The sequence below is a fragment of the Dromaius novaehollandiae genome, chromosome 15 (genome assembly GCF_036370855.1).
Source record: "Dromaius novaehollandiae isolate bDroNov1 chromosome 15, bDroNov1.hap1, whole genome shotgun sequence".
Lineage (NCBI taxonomy): Eukaryota > Metazoa > Chordata > Aves > Casuariiformes > Dromaiidae > Dromaius > Dromaius novaehollandiae.
In genome coordinates this window covers 10,281,444-10,299,099 of record NC_088112.1, presented here as the reverse complement: position 1 = coordinate 10,299,099, position 17,656 = coordinate 10,281,444, and the positions used below count along the sequence as shown (strand labels likewise).

The following is a 17,656-nucleotide window of genomic DNA, read 5'->3' as shown; positions in this document are numbered from 1 at the left end:
GAGATACCAATCATTTTCTCTCTAAGGAATGTGGGCAATGAATAAATGGTTAATTTCTCATCACTTAGTGGAGCAAATAAATAAATGCCATCAACTTCCAGTTCCACATTAAGATAGGAGGAAAAAAGAATAGGTAAAGATCTGGTTTCAGTTGGAGGCCTGCAGGTTTTTTTTTTTTTTTTTTTTTTTCCAATGCCCTTACTTCAGAGATTCCATCTCAAGTTTTTCTACCTTCTTGATTGGGAGATTTGTGCATATTCCTGTGAGGCGGAGTTCACAAAAGACAGGCTGTTACTTAAGCTGTGACTGGTTTGGATTCTGCTGCTCTGTGCTGTCAGTCAATTTTTTCCTTTTTTTTTTGTTTTTTTTTGTTTTTTTGTTTTTTTGTTTTTTTCTAGAAAGCCCTAGGCTTTTCTAAAGAGCCTGAAATAGAATGTATCTAAACTCATGGAGAATATTCAAGAAACGTTCATTGGTTGATAGTGACAATTACCAATATTAGGCAACAAAAGCAAAGCTGCCAAAAACCCAGAAGGTACTCCTGGTCTGAATAGCTTTTGGCAAACTTCAGACTCTTGAGGACATCATGAAACTATAAAATTGCAGCTTGACAGAACATGCAGCTTCCTTGACAGTGGTATGAGGAAACCTTCCACTTTGGTTACATTTTCTTGCCTAATTGGTGCTATGGAGTGTACTGTCTGATGCAACCACAGAATCCATTCCATCACTCTAAGGGAAAAAATCAGAACTGGCGTAGTAAGATTTTCTGACGACAAGTAAAGAAAGAAAGACAGTACATCTGGGGGTTGGAGGTGGCTAATGAGGCAGGCAAATTTTCGATCAGATTTTTCTTAGCATTTGAAGACTATCTTACGGTAGATAGAATTCCTGATGCCAATTCTATGTCCCATATGAGCAGACCCATGGTGTGAATCTTTTCTTCCTGGTAATGCTTAGGTGTTTTGATTAGGGCTTCAGAGTCAAATTAACATTTGTTTTCTGAGCAATGGACCTTAAGCTTTGTAGGGCTTGTCCAGACCATTCAGATAAGGAGGGATACAGTTCTGATGAGAAAGTGTGCCATATTGTCGGGCAGGTAAATAGTAGAACACTGGAAGAGAGGCAGGGCAGTGGCTCAGCCAAAGTTCTGGAGTTTTTTGCATTTTGAAACATAAAGCCTGTCTTAAAGCTTTGAGAAAAATGCCATACACAGAATGCAAGATAGCATCTATTTCACTTTCTGAAATGATGTTATACTCAGATGCAAAATCTTGAAATAAAGTTCTGTAAAAATTAATGCCACAGTGTTTATTGCAACTCCAGTTTAAAAGGATACCTAAATACCTCAGTACCATATGACTAGCTTTAAGAATAGAAAGAATTCACATCAACAAACTAGAAAAGACATTCACTGGCTGACTGAGATAATGTTTCACCTGAGGCACCTTTCTGAGGCACCTGTCCAAACTTGCAGAGGCTTGTTCGCCCTGATAATCTTCATAAGGAGCTGGTCTGACCACTTAAGAATTGTCATCCTCAGGCAGGCCAAAGGTTCAGCTAGGTCAGAGTTCTGCCTCCAAAAATATTCAGTGGCAGATTAATAGAGAATAGAGAGTGATTCCTCTCTTGGTGGACAAGTTAAACATGAGTTGACAGTGTGCCCCTATGGGGAAGAAGTCCAACCACTTACTGGGCTGTATGAGTAAAAGTGTAGCCGTCAACTCAAAGGAAAGTATAATTTGCCCCTATTCAGCACTGATGAGGCCACATTTGGAGTGTTCTGTCTAGTTCTGCTTCCCAACAGAAGAAAGACACTGACATACTGGTGCAAGTCCAGTGAAGAGCCACCAAGACGGTTAAAGGGCTGGAACATATGACATACAAGGAGAGATTGAGAGAAGTGGGTTTGTTCAGTTTTAAGAAAAGAAGGCAAAGAGAAGGTGTTACTCTTGTCTTCAGCTACTTAACAGAACGGTATAGAGAAGACAGAGACAGCTGCTTCTCAGAGCTGCACAAGGAAAGGAGGAGAGGGAATGAGTGCAAATTGCAACAAGAGAAATTCCAATTAGATGTAAGGAAAACAGATTTCACAATGAGAGTATTCAAATATTGGAATAAGTTGTCCAGAGAAGTTATGGAAACTCCATTTTAAGAGACAGTCAAAAATTGACCTGCTATAAATTGGCCCTGGCTTGGAGGGCAGGGTGGTAGAAGACCTCCAGTGATCCATTCCAGCCTACATTATTCTATGATACTATGATTCGCTTGGTTAAATGTTAAGCATTGCAGGCAGTCAGCTGTTTAGGGATTTTGTGGCATATTAAACTTGTCCTTAAGAGTTAACATTTCTAGTTTTGATGAAGCAGGCATGGAGAACAGAGTAGGAAGTTGGATTGATTTTAGCTACTTAAAAAAAAAGCTACTTATTTGTTGAAAAGCATGTGTTCAGATCTATTTAGTAATACCTGCTATAACTTCCTGGAGTTAGATAAGTAGGCCTCCTTACCAAACTAAAACTAATTTAGCCCTGTTTGGATTAAAAATTATGAGTGAAATTTTGACCTCATTGGCAGAACACATACAAGTTTCCATTGGGCAGGGAGGTAATGTTTTCAATACATATATGTTAACTGTGGCCAAAGAATAGCCTCTTTGATTGTTTTCTATTTTTATTATTGAATCTTTTCTTTTCCCAACTTTATATCTCTCCAAGTTGTTATTTTGAAGAAGAAAAAGTAATTACTTGATGAACAAATGCTTATTCCCTTTAATGACCCTGTTAAAGATAAAGATAAATATGTAGTGCATATTTTTCTGGGAGTGAGGACATATGTCACAACTATTGATATATTGATTTTACTTTGGAGCTCTAAAAAGTAAGCCAAAATACGACACCAAATATGTTGCTGCAGCAAGTCATTAGTTAAATGCTTGTTTTGTTCTGTGTGGAAAGATGTTATCTGGCTGCATTCCAGAAAGTATTGATGTGCTGGAGCTTGTTCCCATTCATATGATGAAGTGCCTCACATTGAGGACATCAACAGTGCTGAAAAAATTGCGGGCGGGCTGGCTAAAAAACGAATTCTAATGCAACCATATATATATATATATCTGGGAAGACTGTACAAGCCAAGATATGTATTGATATCATCAAGTGGGAATTCTGACCTCTTAGTGATCCCAGTTCACATTTCTATGTAACCCACTTCACAGACTCCTTCATTTTTATTGCGTGTGGGCGGTTAGGGTTGTCCACCCATGTGCAATTACTGGATCAAACTTTAAAGTCTTGCTCAATGGAAGATTTGAGAATGAAGTGATGTATTTCTTAAGGAATAAAACTGCGCCAAAGTATTTGAGTATTTGCCTGGAGGAAGGTGAGTTTCTCAGCTTCCACACCTTAAGAAAGATCAAAGGACTCTTCCTCTAAAATTGCACATATCAAGCTGGGACGGATCCCAGTTGCAAGTTTCATATGTTACTTTAGAAAGTTAAAAAACAATCTGCAGAGGCTAGAGCTAATTGTTTTTATTTTCTTCGTATCTTCTGGTACTTTTAAGATAAATTACAAGGCTGTGATACTTACTATTGCACAACTAGCGTGTGAATCCCTTTGACTTACTTACTTAGTGTTATACCATTTATATATGACTGGATTCTTCCTTTATAGATGTATGCGAAATAGGCACTAACAGCTTAACACTGAGCATTGAATGAATCGAACAGTGAGCATTGAATAGGACTTATTTTAAATTGCCTTCTATTTTGTATTTTAAAATGCAATTTTCAGGTGTTCAGCACTTCTTACGCTCTGGCACCCTGAAGTCAGTCAAGCTGAAATGTTTGAGGAAAGGTTTATTTTAAGGTTGTGTTATGTCTCAGGACAAGGTTAGAGGAAATGCATTGATTTTCCCTGTGTTTAAAATATTTTGGCTTTTGTAAATGAGAACCTGTAACTTACGGAGAAGGGAGAGAGGATGTTGTTATAATCAGCATAGAAGGAGGGGTGGATGGGGAGCATATGGGCCTGAGATCTTCATACACATTTTCTCACAGAACTCCTAATTAAACCTAAGCCTTTTTTTCCCTTTTACTGAGCAAATGCTTGCTTACCCATCTCTACTGGCTGATGTACACAGAGGATAGCAGACTCCTACTGCAACCTATTAGTGCCTCGTTTAGCACATCAACTATTTGTAAAGCATTCTTTTAGATGAGAAGCACCCACAGAAAGCCCTGGAGGGAATTAGTCAGTCTCTGTTTAGTGCAGATTTAGGGAGGCGTGGTAGGTAAAACCTAAAGCCACATGCTGAATGATGAATGTGCATAGAAAGCTGGGAAGAGGTGCCACCCTGAGAATGGTGGATGGCTGAGAAAGACTGAGGTTTGGTAGAAGATGTATTATGTGACTGTATATTTTAGACTGTCATATGATAGGGGCCTCAGGAATAAACTTAATTCTGTCATGATTTTATTTCTGAAGCCTTGATTTTGCAGTCTTTAGTTCTTTCAGGACAACTGTATGCGTTGTACAAACTTATTGAGTCTACACATTGTGAAACTGGTAAGACAATCTCCAGATTCATTTCAGTACAAGAAGGAGGGGAATTAAGAAAGAGAATTACGAGGATTAACTGGCAAATCACCTACTGTTTTCTCCAGCAGATACTGGAAAGGATCTCCAATATATGCATCCGCGTAGTAAATATTCATGGTGTGATATTTACACCTCTTTTATAAACTGGATAATTTCTCAGACATAGGAGACTGACAATTTCTAGAGCAGATATTCAGAGATGCTGGATCCATACAAGACCCAGGAAACGGGTACTTAAGGAATGCGGCTAATTTTGTGTCTGAGAGCAGCTACCTTGCAATGAACTTGTTTTCTGTAGAAGAAATGGCAGTTTCAAACTGTGCTTTCTTATTTTTCTGACAAATCTTAGACAGTGAATTTCCTTACTACCAACTCCTCACTGCCTCATGATCTATGCCAGGATAGCTTCCTGTAGGGAGGTTTAATTCACCTTATGAGATCAAGGCACTGAAAGCATATGCCCCTAAATATAATACATCGGTTTTGTTTTTGTCTGGATACTCATAAATTTAGCCTGAGAATCGCTAAGAGTGAAAACGAGGCTGAATCAAAGTTAAACATTTGTCATTGGTTTCAAAGGTGTTGACGTTTCACCCCGGATAGCTGAAGAACAGGAAGGTCCCACTAATTCTGAACACTGTACCAATGGTATCAGAGAGAAACCTCAAAGACCTCAATAATCAGATCAGCCTGGTTTCAGTTGCAAACCTCTTAAACCACAAAGGCTAATGAACTTCATTGTACTCTTAGATTTCAAGAGAAAGAGTCAGTTCTCAGTCTGCAGTAAAGGGTTTGGAAGAGGCTGCTAACTAACAGACATCACTTTGAAGTGTTGTCCTGTACAGTTTTACAGGCCATGAGTTTAGTAACACAGACAATTTGTATAGGAAAAGTTAATACTCCTCCCTACAGATTGCCTCAGAAGTAGTATACAGTATTCTGGCAGGTAAGTAACATGTGCTATTAACCATTCATACTAAAAGACTACAAGGAAACCAAATCCGTTTTTTCACAAGTATTTATTAATTCTTATGTAGAGCAAGCAGATCATGAAGTAAATTGCATTTACAGCAGAAATAAGATGTGTACTCTTAATATTAATAAATGCTAGCAGCACTTGTAGCTAGATTATCAACAGTTTTCTGAAATATCAGATACTTCCTACATTTCAATGTTTAGATATCTTAAATCACCACCCATTACTGAAACTGGAAAAAATGAAGCATGGCCACAATGGAAAACTTTCTTGATTCCAGTGATTCTATATCAAAACTTAAGGCCTAAATCCTCAAAGATATTTGAAAGCATTAGGCCCTCCTGAAAGCTGGAATTCAAGTGGTTTGCAGAAAGTGTAGACTCCAACACATGCTTCTGCCTCTTTCCAGACCTGGGGACTTACACTGTAAGCAGTTCAGAACTAGGCCTTGGTTTTTTTCCTAAGGTTCAGTGAAGACACCTAGCACACGTTGAAGCACTACAGAAGTAATTTCAAAATAAACTATAAAAATCTGTATTCTAAGACTCTCTAAATCTTAAACAGATGCTTAACATCTACATAGAAAAACCAGTTAGCAATACATCTCTGAAGTATCAGATATACTGCAGTCAAACTTTTAAATACTTTAAACTGCCTTTGGTTTCAATTGCAGATTCCTGGCTGCTTGTGCTCTGTGGTTTTGCCTGTGGCATGGGAGGTCTGAATGAATTTTTTTGCAAGAATACTCCACTACAAGTGATGTACTGGGTGCTCACGGGTTACTGAATAAAAGTCCTTTAATGATCACAGACATGAAAGAAAAGGAGTTTTATTTAGGAGATGTGATATTCAGCTATTGGCTCCCATTTTCTTTCATGTTCATGAGAGGTGGCCACAGGACTTTTAACAACAGCTTTGGAGTGAGTGAATACAGGCACCTCAAAGCTATGTCCACACCAGCACTCCTGTTGCCTCCACTGTAGCTTGGGTCCCACCACAAGCACAGGACTTTAAAAGTGTTTGGTTTCTCATGCAACAACCATTTGCAGCATCCACCAGCTGGGCATCAACATGAGGTAAGCAAAGACAGCTGACAAAATGCAGCAGCTAAAGTTTCTAGGGCCCTGAGCTTGCAATTCCTTCTTCTGCAAAGATACTTGCCGTCACACTGAAAGATGAAGATGGCTCTGATAGATGATACACAGCTGCTTTGTGCAGCCAAGACTTTCTATACTGATACACTTCAACAAAATAAATAATAATAAATAATTAAATAATAAAACAGTTCTTTCAATAAGTTACTTTCCATATAAATTAACACATGAAACATTTCAACTAGTAACTGCCAACATCTGACATTGCAATGTTCATCTCAAATAAATAATAAATAAATAAATAAATAAATAAATGCAATATAATAATATGCAGAACCTACAATAATAGCTGACAGCAATGTATCAAAAACATTTCTACTATGCATGTTAATATAACATGATGTGTGATAGAAGAATTATTTAAATCTGGGGAATTTAAAAGAGCTGCCAGAATCAGCATCATAATCTATTACAATAAAAAATATGTTATGGCTTCTTAATAATCTGAAATGCAGATTTTCTTCCGATTATTCATATTTACTGCAAACTCATTCCTGCTTTCTTAAGAAGCACTGTGCCATTCTCCTAGAATCTCTTACTGGTGTCTGTAAAATAAGAAAAAGGAAATTCACATAAGAATTATCTTCATTTTCCACAGACACAGATTTTTATTCCACTTACCAATTAAAGCTTTGCTGGTCTGAGCCATCTAGTGAAATACCCCCACTCAATTTCTTTAAAGGACTCAGAAGCAGATAATGTAAGGCTCTGAAGTTCCTGTGTCTGCTGGGGATTATGGGGTTCACCTTCATCTAATGAGAGTTAGGCACCTGTCCTGCTATGGCCCTTTTGAAAATTTCCTTCAGTATACATTTGCATCTAAATGTGCCCCATACCAGTGAAGATCTGATCCACAGAACAATGTGATCTCATTTGAATTGTTTCAATAGGGTTACGTATATAATTTTTCAACAGTGTTACTCAGGAGACTTGGAGGTCAGAGAGATTGGCATCTGTGTCTAACTTGAAAAAAAACCAGAGTGAAAAAATGACGAGTGGAAAATAAAAAAAATCTATATAATTCTTTTTCGTGTTGATCTGAAATAGGCTAATTCCAGTTTTCCTACTTGAAAAATGTCCTGATCTGGATTGACAGGTAGATATGAATTTAGAGTTGACAGGGAATGCTAATCAGTTCTAATCAGAAAGAGATTGGCTTTTTTCTGAAAACAGCCATTCCAAAGACTAGCAGAACCAGGTAATGGCGTGTGTGTGTGTGTGTGTGTGTGTGTGTGTGTGTGTGTGTCTCTTTCTCTGTCTCTCTTATTTTACTGGTAAAAATTAACTGCATGTGAATTGCCTGCTGTATTTGGACCTTCAACATTGGTTCATAAGCTATCCATAACCAGAAAGGATAGAAAGCAGTATTGGTTAACACTAGTAACAGCCAAATGCACTTTTATTTCTTCAAGAAAATTTTATAAATGCCTAGTTAGGCAGAACACTTCAAATTACTAACCATATCCATGAACCCACATCTATTGTTTCCGCTCCCATTTAAATGGATTCTAATTGTTTCCTCACATTTTTTCTGTTAAGAAAATCTTATTTTAGACAGTCCAGTACAGCCACATTTGCTTACAGATCTGTATTCTCTTACAGATATTTCATGAAAAAATCTTCAGGAGCAAAAACTGGTCCCGAGGAAATGTGAAATAAGTAAGTATGTAAGAAGAAGTTCATAAACTCCTCACTCTTCTATATAAGGAATCAGCTTTGCTTCTCCAATAAAAATGTTCTTTAAATCTTACCTGCAAAGTGGAGACCACTCACTCCAGGATGAGTTGTAGTAGCGATCCCGAGCCTGCACGGAGATCATGTCTTTTGGGCCAGCTCTTGGAATCTCAATATGCTGCTCATCAACCTCCTGAACCTACAAACAGAGCACAGGTCCTTCAGTGGATTGTAATGGTCAAGCAGAACATACAAGGAAGTGCCAGATACATGGAACAAGCATAGGTAACTCAAAAACCACTGGTAGTCTGTTGTTTTGAAAGCATCAGTCTGCTCCCATGGTTATCAAAGTCATGAGGGACTGTGAGAACCTCAGCCTCTGTAGAAACAAACTACAAAGTCCACTTTCAATTGAAGCTAGTAATGTAAAGTGATCCTAACTCAAAACTGAAACTGTATCATTAAACAAAGGGTTTATTTTTTTATCGGGGTTTTCCTTTTTTCTTCTTTTCCCAAAGTGGGATCCCCAATAGACAGAAGTCCCTGATTTTGAGTTTCCATGAGATTTCCACTGAGGACTTGTGGCTGGTACAAGAAGCACTCCTAAAACTGGCGAGTTTCACTACTGAAGGGATCAAAGACAACCTTGCTAAATTCAAGGAGTCAGCACTGGGGGAATGGCCCCCTCTGCTGGTACAAGCTTGCTTATTTTTTCACATAGAAAAATGCATCCTTTAATGTCGTTTGTTTAATCAGTTGACAGTATGGAAGGATCATATGTATTGGTTTATTTTTTTTCTGGTTGCTGGACCAAGGAAGAGTAGCACTGCAGTTAAGACCTTGCACTGCGGTCAGTTGGTTCATTTACTTCTTTCCAGTACTGCAGCTGAGTTCTTTGTCAACTTAGGCAAATCACTAGAATGCTCTTCTGTATTGTTTAATGTACTCAGGAGCATTAGCAATGGAAACAAAGACATTTTGTGATTTAAGGCTAATACTGATTAGTGATGTTAAGTTAACAATTAAGTAATAATTGGGAAGTGAATGGCAAAGGTTGCAGTCTCCACCAGTCTCCACAGAAATGCTACCAAATGAATCACTGACTCCCTATTTGACTCTTCACCTATAAAGCAAATCTGATCTACCCAGGTACAAACAACATACAAGGAACTCAGTGCAACAGATCTTAGACTTCTTGATGTGGAAATCGGGATTTTCCCAAATTAGGACCCACACAACCCCACATATGAATTAGCAGAGACTTTTCTCACGCTAGCATGGATATGCAACACTGGCTATGACATTACCTCCCGGTTACGTCAGGGTTGCATCCACCCCAAAGTGTGTTGTTTGGGCCTTATAGCTCATTGAACTGGGAGGAAGGTTGTTTTCTTTCAAGATAGAATCTTACGACATTTGGGGCTTGGCACCTTCTTTTTTATTCTAGTCCATCAGTTTTGCAAACTAAGCTTATATTATTTATTTAAAGCAAGAAAAGCTCATTTTGAATGCTGTACCTCTGCCATGCCTTTGTGTCTCTTTGTACTTTCAACTTTGACCCTGAAAGTCAAAGGGAAGTAGGACTTTGGTGTGCTCCAAGTTTTTGGATATGTCCAGGTCACTGTTCCGTTTTTGGCCACATACTGACATTGAGGTGGATCAGGTTTTACTGCAAGAGAAAATATAGAAGGAATTAAGTCTCATTAGCAGCATGATATCAGATGTTGGTGTCCTATGGTTGATAGTTTTATAAGAATAACCTCTGGGAACCTCCGTTAGATTAAGACAGGAGTATGTATAATATATAAGATCTGTGTTTCTCATGGAAAATTAACCCCCCTTTTTTCTGGCCTGGAGAATTGCAGAGCGCATTGTCAGAGACAGAGGACCATCTTCAAACCCTGCTGACTGTTAGGACATTTAGCAAAGCATCTGTTTCTTTAGGATGCTGCCTCATTTTCCTATGCCCTGTGGCATTATGGTCACAGTTATTCTTATTCCTGTCAGTTTGTATTAGCCTGCCATGGATGTACACCTGCAAGAACAGATCAGGAGTGAAGAACACATGGCATTAACCATTATCTGAATCACTGGTAAGTCTGCAGTTCCCAGAGAACGGCCTGCTCAGTTATTGGTTGTTCTGTGACTGGGAGACCACATGCCCCTCCCCAAACATGTCCCTCTCATAGAGAATGCTATAGAAACTTCTGGGAGATGTGGGGGAGAGAGAGTAGGAGGTCACAAGCTATGGAGATCTTGCTTCTTCACTTCCTCATCCACTTCCGGACTGCTGCTATGATTTGTTTTCCCCTGTTCCTGTAACTGGGGGCTTGATACAGATTTACAGTAGAATAGAGCAGGGATTCCCAAGCTTAGTTTGGTTAGTTACCATTATTAGTTCCACTCTCAGCAACAACAAGAATTAAGCTAAGAATAAATCATGATTTCTGGTGTACGCACTGATATCTCTGATGAAGAAGCTGCTGGTATAGTTCTCATATTCCACCTCATCGATGACCTCCAGGAACATCTCAATTGGCTGGTGCTCTTCAGCAAATGGACAGTAGTTCTCTTTCTGGCACTGGGCTGTGTACTTAATCACTGAGTTATCAGTGTGAGCCACAGGGCTGCTGCAGGTTACATCTCCTTGAGAGCTGAATACAGAACAGAAGGTGGTATTGGAAATGCTGGTTTGTTCTGAGAATTTTTGTTGTCATAATCATATCATGTAGTTGGTAAGATAATGTTTTGCTACTGTTTCACTTTAACCACTATAAAAACAGTCCAGTGGGCAGCCTTACGTTTTCAAAGCTTGATAAAAAGACCCATCCCCCTTAGAAGAAGGAGTTTGTGTTTAAACCTAAAACAGGATATGTCATGTCCTTTTCTTCTTTATTACCACTGTCCCATGACAAGCTCTGGTATCTAACTTTGTTCCTCAGCCCTTTCCATAACCTTTCTGGAATAAATGAGGCAAGGTTAAAATGCATCCTTTGGGAAACAAATAACAAAAGACAACTATATAGTGCTACCTGAATCTGGCTCTATTTTTGCATTCAGTGAAATAAAACACTTTGCAGCTATTTCCTCTTTAACAAGCTGAAATGACCTCTGCCTGAGTATGCGGTGTTTTGGAGAAACCCCCAAGAGTAGTGGGAGGTAGGAAATCCCCACAAGGTTCCCCTCACATATTTCCCTCACAGGTTTCTGCAGTGTCCCTCAACTGAGACTTGTCAGTGGCCATGTGGCTTCTGCAGTGGGTGCAGCCTCCCACTCCTTTAGTGCCACTGGATCTGCTGAGAAGGGCCTCAATGCTATGATTGTTTCTACTTTTGGCTCAACTTCCTCTCTCTCCCCTGCATGAACAGTTTTTGCTATTGCTTAAGTGACTCTGTGGCTGTACTGTAGCAGCTGTAACAATGTAGTGGGGGCTGTTCCAATGTCAAATCTTTATTAATTCCTGAGCAATTTCTAAGCCCTTATTAGTTAAGTAGGTCCCTGTGATGGCCCCAAACCCTTTTGCACGTTTGGATTCTGAGAGTGGGATTCTTCCCCTTCTTTGTGTTCTCAGCTGGCAACCCACAATCCAGGATCTCCTCCACAGAGTAATACCGAAGGCTACTTCAGCCTTATTATGAGGTGACTAAGGAAAGTACAAGCTTTTACCCTTTTAGACTTCTGATTGTGAACTTCACATCTGGACTCTCATTTTCTGTCATCCACGAACATATGAAAATTCCAGAGTAATTCTTTGCCTCACATTTTAAAAATGTCCTGTTTGGCTCTAGATGGAAAAAGAAAGAAAACAATTTTTTTTTCTTTTTTTTGCCAAGATAAGTGCAAGCAGAGAGAACACAATAACTCAACAGACTCACATCCACTTTGGCAGATGGTAGGTATACAGGCAGACACAATCTCATGCTACCCGTTGAGCAGCCATTTCTAGTTAAAAAGCCATATAACCACATTTAGCGGCTGAAGGCTGGTCTACATAGCACCGCATGAACCACATCTGCATGGCTGTTGATAGGAGCTCGCATGTACCCAAGCTGTTGCAGATGGCTGATGAAGCCTGCTGTTAAAAGGTTTATGTAGACATAGAGATTGTTTCTTTCACAGAGAAACATTGCAGCAAACAAAGCAAGTCAGTTGCTTCCTCACCAGAAAAGCAGTAAGGATGTATTGATGTTATTCCATAGTTTTTATACCAGTTTAATCATTCCTACCATCACTGCATTCTATGGGTCTAGAGAGTCCTTAATCCCAATGACAACACATTCCCATTTTTCTCATCAGATGCACCATACACACAAGAAAAGTCATTATTTGCCCTTCACTGTCAATAAAGTATTTGAAGAGGACTCATTTTAAAGTGTATATTTCTCATGCAGTTCTCCAGAGAGCTTCCTTTGGTCTGCAATGTGTAAAGCTGAACAAATACATCATAACATGCTATGACCTTACCTTTAAAACTTTTCAGAATTGACCTTATCATTTGCCCATTTGAGTCTATTTTAGTTATGAGGAAAAAATCATAGCTGATGATTTCATGGGTATCAGCTGTCAGACAGGTGTAGTTGCCAGCATCTGGGAACTCTTTTACTTCAGCAATCAGTGTCTTTCCAGTTCCTTTCACTTCTGTGTCCTTTTTCCAGTAAACTGACAGTGCTTCATCAGATGTGTTACAGGTGAGCTCCACTTTTGTAGCTGGTGTCTCATCACTCCACTCAGATTCTATGACGTATACTGGATATTGCAGAAAAAGGAGTGTTAGCAACTGTTCACACTTAACAGTGCTAGTAATGATTGAACCGAGCCCTTTATTCAGCTTCACTCTCCAGGAGAACTGACAAATCTCTTCCTTTATTGGCCCCAGGTCCCACTGTCACCTGGAAATCTTCACTATAAGAAGAGGTTTAACTTAGAAAGTTACAGTGCATCTAGAACTTGTTGATCATTTTTATGACATTTTAATTGAAGAAGAGATTTTTTTTTTCCATGTTTCAAGAGAATCCTATTGTGGTTCGTAGTCCTGAGAAGTAGGCAGGGATGTTTATTTTAAAGGTGAGGATGCCAGGACACACTGAGCCCATGTATTCCTCCCTCACATGGCCCTTGGCCTTTCCTCGCAGAATGGCCTGTGAAACCGCTTGATGCTAAATTGCTTGGCTCCCTGGAAGGCCTTCTTCAGAGTCAAAGGCGTGTGAGTGAGCAGTGGGGAGGAGGAGAGCTCCAGGTAGGTGGTTTGTATTTACCCCTAGCTGCTGCTATATTCCATTTTCTACAAGGAGCAGTATGTACTCCTATCATCGTGGTCCAAATGGAGCGATTACTAAGAGCCACAGCAGAGATAAGTGGACTGCAACAGAGGTGTGGTCTCCTGACAGCCATCTTGTGACTCTGAAGCACTGTATTCATCACTCCAAATTAGAAGAAATTCCACATAATGAAATAATTTGGAATAATTCCACTAAAGGAATGTTGTCTTCTCCTGTCTCTTTGCTGTGGTTTCACATAAGAAGTAAAGCAATAGTCGGGCTGGCTCAAGAACTTCACCTCCACTTTTGTCTGGCAACAATTCTCAAAATTTAACTGCTATTGCTTAAATGCCACCACTGTCACAGGCTCCCCAACTGCATTCAGTGCACTCAGAGACTGTTCTACATGCAAAAACAGGCAAAAAATCTGTTTCTTAGTGTGTCAGCACCTCAGAAAGTACTCAGCTCAGGAAAACAGAGTTCCAATAATGAGCTATAGGACCTTTTCACCAGGACACTTCACTACCAAAATGAGAGCGTTAAGACTTCACCACAGAGAAGAAACACTAAGAAATACATGTCAAATGCTGTATCTAAAATGTCAGAGAACATGAAACTCTAGGAATCTTACCAAACTGTTTATGGATATTTGAAGCACAGGCAGAGTAAATCTTAAAGATTTCAAACACAAAGATATAAAGGTATATTCTCAATATGGTGACAAAAATATCTGTAGTTTTCAATACAGTGGCATTGCTCAGGGAACCCACAGGATAAATGATTTCTTGATGTTAAGATACTGAGGAAGGTAGCTGAACTATTCTTTAGAAATAAAATACCTCACAATCAGATTGAGAATGCTTTTTCAATGTTCATTACGATTCCTCTTTGTGGATCATCTCATTGAAGACAGCCTAGATTATGGAGCTACTCTGGGTGAATAAGAGCAGCAAATATGACCATCTGAATTTAGCCTAATTTTATGGTGAGTAAATTATTTAAAAGATTTGTCAATTTATTACTGACTCTGTATTTTTTTACAAATGTGTTTGCAATTCACTTATTTACTACCAGAAAGGTTGCATAAACTATTTTTAAGTTCTGGATTTTTCTGTGAAATGTTCTTTTTGACAATTGATTCTTCACTGTCTGTGGGCTGTTACCTAAGTCACAAGATAGTGTTTCAGCTTCTTGACTGCATGACTGAAACTTTTGAAACAAGAGAACAGGGAATAGGGAATAAGGCAGTTCCTAATGCAAATATTCAGATAAACAGCTTTTGTGTTAGAAGTGTCAACATTTTAGGACTTCTAAATTTTTCCATTAATACCAATTTGTTGGCTAATTATTCACAAATAGTAAGAACCTTGGCCAAGGCATTGTAGATAACAAACTGTGCTTTTAGATACAAATATGCTTGTCAATCCTTTTTTTAACTGTTCAGTCATCCATACATCTCAGTAAATTAAGATTGCTTACCATTCTCCCTCAGTTTCCACTGTGCTTCCAGAAGGGCAGCAAAGGAAAATAGTGAAAGTAAGACAAATAGAAGGTGAGACATCTGTAGGGAAAAAATAAAATACTAAACATCATTTAGCGTTATTGATTGTGTGCTGAAGCCAAGCTCAATGCTGGACAGGATAAGAAGAGGACAGAATCATTTCCAATGGACTAAGAAACCTTCTCCCATTCTAAGAACTCTTAGACTACATCAAAATTGCATAGCAGGTTTGCACTAGGATTCAGGCCAAGACTTTGGTCTGCCAGTTATTCACACCACAAACCAGTTTAGAGGAAATCACAGAACTGAAAAAAAATCATTGTATGCATAGATCTTGGCCCTTATCTGGTCAGGTGCTCAGAAGCATTCTCAGGTCTCTCAGTTAAATATTCCTCACACAGAAGAAGTCCTACTAATACTAGTGGGGCTACCTGCATAAATAAGGCATCAGAGCAAAGGATCTTTGTACATTAAATTCCAATCATACAAAGCTTTTAAACACGTTCCTTGCTGTAAGCATGTCAGTAGTCCTATTAAAGCAAAACTGTGTATAAAATGAAGCATCTGATTAAGTGTTTTGCTAGACCACGTTCTTCACCATCTCTCTTTGTGAAGACAAGTGACTGTGGTGTCAACTGCAGTATAGAGCTGGCTTCAATACTGACATTTGCCTAACTCGTTCTGGTACCCAGCTGAAGTTATATAGTCTAATTTACTTTTCAAGCAATTTCAGGCAAAATTCCTGCTGAAGTCACTGACACAGATATATTTGCAAAAATGGCTAGATACATATAGCACTGTTGCAGTGTTTACTCGAGACACATATGTATGACTTGAGAATATATAGATATATATCTGTGTATATTCAGGTTCTAGATCTCAAATTATTTGTCTTGAATTCAAAATACAGCTAGAGCTCTTCATGAAGCACAAAACATTTTCTCAAATGTTGTGATAACCACCAGGCACATAAGAAAAACTTAACGACAGTTATTTAAACACAGCTTCAGATGGTTTTCCTTAACTGGAGAATAAGCCAAATGGATAGGAGTATGACTTAGGAACAGAGACTGGTGAACATAGCTTTCAAAGTCTGTTTTGACTGTCAATGGGAGTTTGAGTGCAGATGAAATAAGACAAAATTAGGTGGTAATTTTGTTTTTTTTTTTCCTCCCAAACAAGTCTTTTTTTCAACAAAAGAGAAGTACTCCTCATGATTTCTTCTCATATGCTACAAACCTTTACATCCTGGTTTATGGAGGAAGGGTGTGTATATATTTCAATATGCACCAAACTGATAACATCCCTGGCAGCGCCTGCTACTGGTAGCAGTTACTAATCTTGGTGAGAAGTCAGCTGTCTCTGGGTCAATGCCAAAGAAAGTATGCTGTCTGATTTTGTATGCCACACATCACAGCTATTAACGGGACCAGAAGCTAGGAGTATAGTATCCTGAAAGAGTATCTAAGAGAGGAAGCAGCTCACACTACATCTGATGCTCAGAGAGAGGTAGAAACCTCAGTCATAAGCTAGATACCATCAGGCAGCCTATCAGCTGTATATTGCTTCAGTAACAGGCAAACACTTTCTTAGCTCCTGATGATTTTCTGCTGCAGGCAGGGTTAGCTAAAATCTGTGAAAGAAAAATACATTTTGCATCTTCTTGACAGTTGTCATCTCCTGCTCTTTTCTGTCATTCTCATATGGCTCTATCAGTTCTCTTCATATAACTGATACCTGAAATTTCAACTAAAAACCTGGAGGGAGAAAAAGCAGGTAAAATATGCTTTCTTTTCAGTGTCAACCTGTCATCAAAATTGAAACATTGAAAATAGAAGTTTCTTCTGATTTTTAGGGAGAAGCTGAAAGATTTGGGTTTTTTAGGAATGAAGTTAACAATTTCCATGGAAAACTGTTCAACATTACCCCACCCCATAACCTCCCCTTGTCACAATTATGTTGAAAAATTAGTCAGAACTAAACTCAGTTTCTCAACATCATTAATCAGTGCAGTTGCCTGAGCACTTCCTAGATGAGGACAGTGTACCAACATTATGTGTTCCCTGTGATCCAGAGAATCAACTTACGTAAATCAGCAGAGTTCCTCCACTGAGAATCATAGATTAATTTCTGTTGGGAAGGACCTCCAGAGGTCATCTGGGCCCATCACAGCCCGAAACAGGGTGTCAATGGAATGACATTTATTTAAAGCAAAGAATGGTCTCACCGCAAATATGTATTTATATAGGTACACACCCCAGCAAAATGAATATTGGTAAGATGTAAAAGATCATTATCTTACAACATTAGTTATCCAATTAGTTAGCTAACAATTCTATTAGCTATTAGTATACTCATATACACTATGTGCTTAACTTCAGGCACATAAGCATATAAACACTATTCTGAGAAAAGTCTCATGAAAACTTTTAAATACACTTTTAAATAAATTACTTCAAGTTTCCATTTATTTCATCTGAAGTCAGCTGTTGC

At 38.7% G+C, this 17,656-nt stretch overlaps 1 protein-coding gene across 1 annotated transcript; it reads right to left on the bottom strand.

Annotated features, from left to right (window-relative positions):
* Positions 1 to 8,477: 8,477 nt before the first annotated feature.
* Positions 8,478 to 15,223, bottom strand: IL12B (interleukin 12B). The gene is made up of 6 exons (XM_064520865.1): positions 15,142 to 15,223; positions 12,869 to 13,150; positions 12,071 to 12,188; positions 10,865 to 11,058; positions 9,922 to 10,073; positions 8,478 to 8,603 (listed from the first exon to the last, which is right to left on the bottom strand). Exons 1-6 carry the CDS (start codon positions 15,221 to 15,223, stop codon positions 8,478 to 8,480), a joined length of 954 nt encoding a protein of 317 aa, XP_064376935.1.
* Positions 15,224 to 17,656: the final 2,433 nt, after the last annotated feature.